This window comes from Pistacia vera, unplaced genomic scaffold (genome assembly GCF_008641045.1).
Source record: "Pistacia vera cultivar Batoury unplaced genomic scaffold, PisVer_v2 Contig435, whole genome shotgun sequence".
In the NCBI taxonomy this organism is placed as follows: domain Eukaryota; kingdom Viridiplantae; phylum Streptophyta; class Magnoliopsida; order Sapindales; family Anacardiaceae; genus Pistacia; species Pistacia vera.
In genome coordinates, this window is record NW_022196263.1 from 423,917 (window position 1) to 434,639 (window position 10,723).

At 31.4% G+C, this 10,723-nt stretch overlaps 1 protein-coding gene across 1 annotated transcript; it reads left to right on the forward strand.

Annotated features, from left to right (window-relative positions):
- Window positions 1-5,135: 5,135 nt before the first annotated feature.
- LOC116143947 (probable ribose-5-phosphate isomerase 2) lies at window positions 5,136-6,393 on the forward strand. The gene has a single exon (XM_031429391.1). It carries the CDS (start codon window positions 5,292-5,294, stop codon window positions 6,087-6,089), a length of 798 nt encoding a protein of 265 aa, XP_031285251.1. The 5' UTR covers window positions 5,136-5,291; the 3' UTR covers window positions 6,090-6,393.
- The last annotated feature ends 4,330 nt before the right edge of the window (window positions 6,394-10,723 follow it).

Consider the following 10,723-nt stretch of genomic DNA (forward strand, 5'->3'; position numbering starts at 1 on the left):
AATTTAGAAATTACTTGCGTATATTGCAATTGTTTTTCTAGAGGAAACATTAGGTGATACAAAAATTTCACAATTCTTCAAAAATATAGAAATATTTATACATGGGATAAATATTCGTCACTTATCGAGTTCAACTTTATTTCTTAATTTGTGGTACATGACACCGTAGTTTTGAATATATTATAAGAATCGTAGATTTAAACCCAAAACTCCTAACTCTAATGTACTATTAACGAGTAGATATATTTGGTTTATATGTCTGTATTATTACATTAATAACATATAAATTAGTCCTCGATCCATTAATCCATTGTTTATTATTGGTAACGTCTGATTTATGTCGATGGTATCACAAAATAGTAATGATCGAATAAGTTAGCATCTGTCTTGAATAATGTTTTGTTAAGTTTGTAAGTTGATGGCATTCAAGTTATACAACACTATAGCTATTTTGATCTAAGATCTTTAAATGGACGATGCATGTAAGTCTATCTTATTACGACATTCCAACTTTAACATATACAACCCATACACGGGTCATAATTAAATATACACGTATACCAAATGAGAGAAATTCTAAATAATACTAAAAACTCTTGAATAGAAGACTTATGTATATCTATCTGGACTCACTTTTAGGTAGCTCAAGTGGTAGGACTAACGTTGGAACGTATGGTTAAGACGTACGGTCTGAGGTTTGAATCGTCATAACTCCTGAGATTTAAGTGGATGATCATGGCGGTAGGATGTTGAACTATTCACCTGCAGGAATTAGTCAAGATACGTACAAGTTGGTTTAAACATTTTGTTTCCAAAAAAAAAAAAACACCTGCCTCAATTGGACCTTACAAACACATCAAACATTTAAGTGAGGAAGCCATCCATGCTCCGTTTTCTCGGCTTCCAAACAAACAAGTGTGTTTCTGATTTTCTGGGCCCAGAAATCTGAGGAAAATTAGATGTCATTTAATTTGAGTGTATCTAAAGAACAAAATCATGGGTGATAAAAAGATGGCCCACCACGCATGTAACCTAAATTAGTAAATTGTGGCGAAAATCAATTTGAGTATTTGACTTTCCCGAGAAAAAGATGAATTTTTGTCAAATCCCAAGACCCCAAAAGGAGATTCCTAATCATCTCTCTACATGAACCTCCACTTTGGACGATTGTCGTTTGATATTTTTATTAAATTTAATTAATTAAAAACCATTACTTTTCTTAATTTTCCTTGAGCCGAAAGAAAGAAGGTTGACTAAACAATAGTTCTTTTAATGGGAGTTATATTATCATAAATCATGCTCATTTAGGATTATTAATTAATTAAATTATTTGGAACTTTAATTTTAATAATTTTTTAATATTAAAAATTATATTTATTTTATATAAATTATTTACTAAAATGGTTTATATATTTTTTGAGAAAATATGAAATTTTTTAATGAAAATAATTCCTTTGATTCTGTTCAAACAATTAAAAAAAAGTCAAAATTGATTTAATATTTGGAATAAATACGCCTTGATTCTATATTTATAGTCAAATAATTGAATTTGTTCTCCTATTTAATTGAAATTATTAATTTATCGAGGTTTAACTGTATATATTTATCATTAATATGTCATATGATTAACTAACGTGAATGAATAAGGAAAAATATAAATAAATTCAAAAAATATAAATAAATGATATATGATAAAAATGCAATATTATACGAATAGTAAATATTAGACTAAGATTATATGGACTTGTAAAAAACAAGTCAAATAAGTTGACACAAATATGACAAAAATAGATTATATCTATTTGTATTTAAAGTATGGAAATATGGTGTAATAATTGATGAAATTACAACCCACAAATGAATATAAAATAAATATTAGAATAAACAAACAAATACAAAATTAATTTTACCTATAAGATCAACTAATTTTTAAGCATTATTCACAATTCTAATGAAATAAACAAATAAAATTAAAAAGTAGTATACCAAAAGAATATAATATATGCTTTTTATTTATCCAAAGATATAAAGAAATCTATCAAATAAAATAATATATAAATATAACAATATAATAAAATGTAAAATAATACCCATTGATTTAGAATTAGAATATGCGGAGAATCGTAATAAGAGGAACAAGCATGCACCACGCCTATTTATCAATTATTATTTATTAATTTAATCAAACATCTAATCTAATCGATTCTTTTCAAATTGTCCCCACCGTTCAACCAAAAGCTTAAGCTAAACCAACCATCTAAAATCATAAATAGTTTATTATATTAATACAAATAATACTACGTATATATAATTTTTAGACGTGGATGTCTTAATTTTTTTTTTTTTAATGTGCAAATTAAAAATTAATTTTTGTATTTTATTAAGTTAACTATTAATCACTAATTTTCTTTTCTATATACTTTCTTTTTAATAAAATATCAGGACGTTTGCACTTAAAAGTTAGTATATATTTATACATTGATATATCATTATCCTTTATTATCACATTATTCATTCTCGTATTTTTTTAATATGTTAGTTTAGTCTTTTATTATTATTATTATTTTTGTAACCAAGATGTTCGAGCTAGTTTATGTGTATCTCAACTAATCATTAGAAGAGATTAGCATAGCAACCAACTGCTACGACCCTCCACTTAAATTATGAATGCCCAGAACCAAATATCGTATGTCTATCCATACTATCACTTGTTCACCCTAACCATGTAGGTTACCCATTAATGGGTATTTTAGTCATTTTATAAAATACAAAATTGTGTGAAGAATATATATATAAAAAGTTTGTCTTTGTAGTAATATTTTTTCTTTTATGCAATTAATACGTATAATTATACACTATAAGATAAAACTAAAAGTAAATTTTTATTTTTTTCCAAAATATTTTTGGAAGGTTTTGATAAATATATTTCTTTTTAGTTTCTTGTTGTTTTTTATGAATGTTGGTTTAGTTATGTCCTAGGAAGTAGTTTTCAAATTTAATAAAACCAAGTTTAATAGATATAATAAGCATATTTTAAGAATCCTAAGGCAATTTTTTGTTGTTTATATAATGTCATTATTTTGGTCACTATTTTAAATTCAATTACTTTACATGCATATAATTTAGGGTTCTCTTACTCAATAATACTTACTATTTACTATGGTATAAAAATAAATAATTGTATTAATAAATTACTTTAAATGAGCAATTACTGTTGATTTATCATTTTAATCAATTTAATAGTTATTATTAAATTATTAATAATTTAGGGTTCTTTTACTCAAAAATAGTTATCATTTTAAATTTATATATCTCAACTTTATAAATATAATAATTTATCGAATCAATACCATAACACGGCCTTATATGAAACACATAAGTTTGGTAACGTTGCCGGTTCGTGGTACCAATACCGTCACTTAAATTTTAGCATTATATCCACGAAGATAATTGGAGGTTTTGTGGTGACACATCGAAAAATAATGCAAGAGGTAGGAAGTTTCTTATTATCTTTTGACTAAAATTTTATTCTAAAGTAAAAGGAAAAAACATTTTTGGTTGGCCCTTATTTAATTGGCCCCATGGGATAACAAAGAAGATTGGGCAAACGTGGATGGAGACGGATTCCAGTGTGATCCATGCGACACCGTCGGCGTCGGGTCAGACGCGTCCAACAAGCTGTTTATGATTCACTCCTTCAACATCTTGACTTCTCTTGTTTGACTGCTGTCTTCCTATTAACACATAATATTTTTATAAAAAGAGAAAAAATTTGGCACGGATATATGTATAAATTATATTTAAGAATCACTATAAAATGATAAAAAAAAAAGTTATATGAACTCATGAGTTTCAATTCCTTCATATACTAATATATTAATAGGGATGGTCACTTGTGTTTTTACCTGATTGACATTTTCAGGACATCAAGAGATTAATTAATGTATATACAAACTAACCCAGATACTTCTAATAATAATAAAAATATATATTATATTTAAGGATGTAACGAGTTGCCGTTAGATGAACATAACATATCGGTGATAACTCATTATTTATACAACCAATCAATGCATTTTAACCACTTATAAGGAGCTTATAATTATTAATTAAAACATTATGTGAGTAATAATGTAATAGATGACAATACAGGTGATAGTAATATCTCTATAGTACCATACATGTTCTTGCTGAAAATAGTTAATAATCAGATTCATTTATTGACAATCTGCTTTTACATTTACATAATCTAGTTGGTTTATCTTTAATGGAGCAAGCATTTAGCTTTAAATCCTCTGTATTTTAAGATACTCTAATCTAATACAATTTGAAGGTACTAATAAAAGAGAAAATCAACCACTAGTTTTGTGGTCTGATGGCAACACTTTACCCATCTAAACGAGTTACTGATAGGTCTTGTATTTTAAGTGGTCACCTACAGTCTGCAGGTTTTGTGTTTACGTCTCACAAAGTGGCCACCTACAACTCATAGGTCTTATGTTTGAATTACACAAAGTGGTTACCTAGGCTATAACTGACCCGAACACCCTAGCTAATCTATTATACAAATTGGATATTAATTTTTTTTTCGGTATTTGAGGGTGTTTGGGTCAGCTTGCACACATCGCAACTAGTCTCTTGGAGCCTTGAAACGGCCAAATAAACCTCCAATGGCTACCCCTTATTAATAATTGTGAAAATTTAAACTCAAAACATCTTGAGTAATACATCCAAGAGTTTTAAACGAACCGTCTAACTATTTAGAGGTAGTTAAATAAGTTATTATTACAGTAACAATACATCAACATAAAATTCGGAAACTCTTAACAAGAAATTTGTAGTCCAAAACTATAAAATACGGTTGATATGATACCCTGGTAGTATTTTAGGTATTTTCTTAATTAAAAATAAGTAGAATTAATTTTTATTAAATAGAGTAAAGATCAAGGCAAGAGTCAAGACAAAACGTATAGAAAACCTTAAAAAATTCAATCCCTACAAAGTGGTTCTTCTCTCTAATTAAAATAAAATAAAAAGTTCAATAATATTCCACTTCCCCAAAATCTTTGAACCAGCAAACAAACACAAACACAAAACAATGTCGTTTTGGCTTATCTTCCTCCACCATTCCTTTCCGCCTCTTATAAATACATCAATATGCTCACGCCTTCTCCTCCACACCCGCCTCCTGATCTAATCCTCTTCGCCCCTCATTCCTTCTAACCCATAACTTTTGATTCATTTTATTTACACCCTTTTCGTTTTTCTTCAATTCATTCATTTTTTTCACCATGGCCATTGCTTATCCCCATTTGATTCCCGCTGAAAAGCCCGCCTCAATGGAGTCTTCTTTATCCTCATTATCTCCTCCCGTTATTTTAACCCAGGACGAGCTCAAAAAAATTGCCGCTTACAAGGCCGTTGAGTTTGTCGAATCGGGTATGGTTCTCGGTCTCGGAACCGGGTCCACCGCGAAGCACGCCGTGGATAGAATCGCCGAGTTGTTGCACCAAGGCAAGCTTAAGAACATTATAGGAGTACCCACTTCGAAGAAGACGCATGAACAGGCGGTCTCGTTGGGGATTCCTTTGTCGGATCTTGATACGCACCCGGTTCTCGATTTGGCCATCGACGGGGCGGACGAAGTCGACCCGTTTTTGAATTTGGTGAAAGGGCGAGGTGGGTCTCTGCTGCGGGAGAAAATGGTGGAGAGTGTGTGTAAGAAGTTTGTGGTGATTGTTGATGAGTCGAAATTGGTGTGTCATTTGGGCGGGAGTGGACTGGCTATGCCGGTTGAAATAGTGCCGTTTTGTTGGAAATTTACGGCAAAACGACTGCAGGAGTTGTTTGAGGATTCTGGGTGTGTGGCAAAGTTGAGAACTTGCTTGGAAAAAAACCAACCATTCGTTTCTGATAATGGAAATTATATTGTTGATTTGTATTTCAAGAAGGATATTGGGGATTTGAAGGTGGCCTGTGATGCAATTTTGAGGCTTGCTGGTGTTGTTGAGCATGGCATGTTTCTTGATATGGCTACTACAGTGATTGTTGCAGGGGAGCTTGGGGTTGCAATCAAGCATAAGCAATGAAAATGAAGGGTATTTCAGTTTTTCTTATTTATAGGATTAACTATTTGTTTACCCTTTTTCAGTTGAAGCCCCAGAGAGGGATATTTGAGTTCATTTTATTAGAGCCGATTGATAAATGTATCCTCAAGTTTTGCTGAGACAAGGATAAGGATTAGGAGATTTTTAGGTAATTTTGTGGACGACTTAATGATAGAAAAAAAGAAAAGAAAAGAAGAAAAATATGGTGTATTTCAGTTGTCATTGCAAGTTTAGATCTAATATTTATAAAAGCATTGGATTTGACTGGGTCAGATTTTTATACTCAGTACTATTCTCTTTTTTATTGTTATTATTCTAGGCTGCATGTTTCTTGTGTTGTGATTGATAGCTTGACAAATCTGGAATATGCAACTATTTTTGTTGACAATATATCATCAAACTGTGGCTCAAATTCTGATTGGATTAATTTTCTTTGTGCATAGTTCTTCTTCTTTTTTTTCTTTTTTTTTTTTTTTTCTCTATTTTCTGAAATTGTTGGGTAGCATGATGGTACATTCATTCAGCAAATGTTTGTTGGAGGGTCTGGTTTTGGCTTTGGAAGCCGAAGGCTTCTTGAGTGTTCTTGACGAGCAGAGTGAAATAACTTGTTCTAGGTTCCTCGAGTGTTCTTGATGAGCAGAGTGAAATAGCGTGTTTTTGTTTATTGTTTCACTTAATTCATGTTACTTTGGTGTTAACCCTTTAACTGTAATGCCAAAGAGATTGTATTTGATTTCCTTGACAATTAACCTGAAGCCAGAAGTCATTGTTAGTAGGTTCATACCTATCAATCTGATTGTAATTTCGTTGAAAATGCTTGTGGACATTGTTTTGCCTTGTAACCTCCCATTCTTTATCTTATTCTTCTGCCAAATGAGTGGTGATGAGTCCTTTATGGAGAAAGTGTGTTTTATGAACAGTCTTAGAGAATCCCCAGATTTTGTCCCTGAGGACTGTATATGTGTAAAGTGGCTTTCAGAATATATGGAAAGATTTTGTGCAACTCAATCTATTTCCCTATTGGATATTAATTTGTTTATAATTTTCTTCAATGTGGCTGGACTTGTGAGTCAGAGTTGTCTACATGACTTGGATTGTTGACAATTATGTATGCTATACTGTTATGAATATTATTACTGCCCTCCAAATATTGTGAATGTTGTTGAGGCATCCTTTATCTTGAGCTTTCTCGACTTCTTTCAATAATCAATGAGAGTTTTCCAAGAAATCCAGGTGTTTGTGAGTGAGATGGATTCTAAAGCCAACAAAGTGAATAAAATTCAACTCCTACACCATTAAGATTGTATAAGCTCAATTGTTGAAGGTAGCTGTTGGAATCCTTACGAAGCACATGTAATAAAAATTCTAAGAAATGATGCAGGAGTTGTGAATATGGTATTTATCGGCATGCTATTTGACTGCAGCAGAACTTTGAAACCTCGAGAGTTTCTCAGCTCTTGCTTTTGCTGTAATTCGTCTGTTAAACAAGTTTATAATCTGCTACACTTGCTTGTAGTGAGCAAAATATCTATTATTCTGATCGAGCCTTACTCACTTTCTGCCAATATGTTCGGTAAGCTAGCTTTTAATTTGTCATGCTCTTTAGTATACATTTACATTTTCTTTCTTGCTCTAGGCCTTACATACTTGTATTTTGACAATTTAGAAGATGATTCAAGTTATGGAAGTTGAGACTGATTGCAATATTTTTGTCTTTTCTTGAATTCTGACTAGCTGTGGTGTTAAGTGTAGATAATTTTGATGATTAAACTCCTTGCTACCTTGTGTATCAGATTCATCTATAATATTTTCAAACAAAGACAAATCTTTACCTTGTAGGCAAATAATTTTTGCAGATATATGTTCATATTTTTATTCCTTTATCTTGAAAAGGTTGGCTTCATACGGCTTGACATTTTTTCTGATATCGATGTCATCTTTCTAAATTTTGTTTTTTCTGTTACCATCTCCATGCTTATCCTCATATGGTTTCAAATCTGATCATGCATCTGGAACCTTTTTATGTAATTTCATTTTCTGTGAAGACGACTCCTACATGCTGACAAAATTTATAATCTGTTATAATGTATTTCCTTGGAAAATTTCTATTCAGTTTTTGGAAGCAAATCTGTCATAGATCCACTAGATTCATTTGTTACACAAATTGTGCTTAATTTAAGTGCTTGCTGAGCAGAACTCTGGATAAAACCTCAGTTGTTTGTATCTCTATAATCAAAACATTTTGTCCGCATCTTTAGTTCTGTCTTAATTAGTGACTTGGACGAATTTACAGGGATAAGGGCTCTGAGTTTGTGGAATGTCAAGTGATTCATAGCTTAGGAAATGGGATTGGCAAGTTTGGCAAACAAGATTAGTAGAGTTCTGGCATTGAAGGAAGATGAGCTGCGTTTCCTCTTTAACTTTTTAGAATATGTTGCCCTTCTGTTAGTTCACTATGACTCCTGCCTGCAGGTCAGCTTCAACTCACCATGAAAAGTCTGCAAAAAGCCAGTTTCATTGATAAAGGTTATACATCGAGTATGCAAAACAAAATTATTTCTATATGCATCTACTTTTTGTTTTCTGAGTTAAAAGGTTTTGTTCAAACTGTTAATATAAATTGGTGAGGATTTTGGTTACTTTGCAATCAAATGATGCAACATGAAGTGTTGGCATTTCGAAGTATTATTGCTGAACCTAAACTTGGGTTATATCACAAAAGTAGGATAGAATTGTTTAAATGCTTGATCCAGGTAACTGTGGAGCCTGATAGTTGAACTATTTTCAGATCATTCAACTGTTGATCCACTGGATAATCATTATCTGCCGTACTAACTTGCATGTGAGATTATAACTATTAGATTATGAAATAATGGTTGATCATAATTGGATAAATTACTATCCAAAGATGACCTTACTTGGGGATAAGGTAGGATGATCCACCAATACACCGAAGACTGCAACACCTGTAATGTTTGCAGTCTGTGAGCGTTGGATGCCTAGAAAACTTAATGGGAATGTGGTCCAGAAGCTGTGTTCTTATTTACAGGACGTATCTTCTTGGAAAGCAAGTTGTTTAGTGGAAACAGTTTGAATAAATAAATACATTATGCTTTCAGAAAAATCCAGGTCTTTTTGTCTTTGCATTGTATAATATCTTTCTTGTTTTCAGAACCTTCTTTGAAAAGGAAAAATCTGTACGTATAGCATTGCAATGCAACAAGTTCATGAGAAAATGAGAAAGAAAAACAGAGAAGGATAGGATTGTCTATGGGCTTGTAGCATTTGACAATACAAATCCAGCTATTTGGGCCCAACCCAACTAGAGTACTTTAAATCATAATATATAGGCCCAAATAACATTTTTTTTCTTGTGAACGAAGGTGTTCGATCCAATTTGCACGCACCTCAACTGATCTCTCGGGGCTTTGAAGTGAACGACCGAACAAACCTTCAAGTGTTCACCCCTATTAGCAACTAAAAAGAATCGAACTCAAGATCTTTTAAATAATACATCCAAAAATTTTTATCGTCCCATCGGTAGTTTAGCCCAATAATATTATAAAATTTGACATAAAGGAATCAATAATTTAATTATAAATCCTCTTTTTCTTTCTTCCCAAAGATGAAAAAGGGAACGTGGTAATAATAGTGCTAGCAGCTTTTGGCACAAACTCTTAAGTGTGAACAAGGTTGAGGGGACCTCTTGTCTGTATTAATGTTAAGCTATCTTATTCTTTCTCCTTGCACCCAAAATTTGACAAAACTTGTCCATCTTCTTGATGCATGAATCAAAACTTCTGTATAAAAAATTAAGTACATAAAGACAATAATATTATACCCTTTTCTCCATGAATAAAGTTTGGTGTGCCCACCACCATCTGATCTGATGGTGCAGCAAAAGTAGTAGTGCGCAAAAAGGTTCCAAAAACCCTAAAATCATGGCAAGAGCTACGGGAACAAGAGAAAAAGAGTAAATTTTCGACAACTTTGGTTATATCGCAATCACGTACAATTTTTTCTTTATTGATAATGGAGGTGTGCAAAACTAGGCTGCACACAATCTATGGGTATTCAAAAGCAGTTAATCACTTTTCTAAATCGAACTTATTTTTTAGTTTGGAAAAATTTTCGAATTAAAACTAAACCAGTTAACCACTTAAAAAAAAAGCGGTTAATTGGTTTTGAACCGGTTTCTCCCTTTTTTTTCTAAATTAAATTGTAAATATAAATAATACATATCCAAATAAAAATTAAACATTCATACATATCCATTGACTACTACTAATAATACATTAAAAATTGATACAAATAAAAATTCAAAATGAAATTTTTTTTATTTAATATATAATATATATTTTTATTTTTATTTAATATATATATTTGTAAAACTGGTTTCAATTAACCCTTTTTTATTTTTTCTCGAACCGAAAATCTAGTTTTTTGAATTTTTCAAACCGTAACCAAAATATTTTTTTTGGTTAACTGGTTTTTTGGTTCAATTATCAGTTCGATTACTGGTTCAACTCGATTTTTATATTTTTTTGAATACTCCTAGCACACATCGTCTAACCTTGAGACCCACTAAACTTATAGATCTAATAGACCAAATAAAC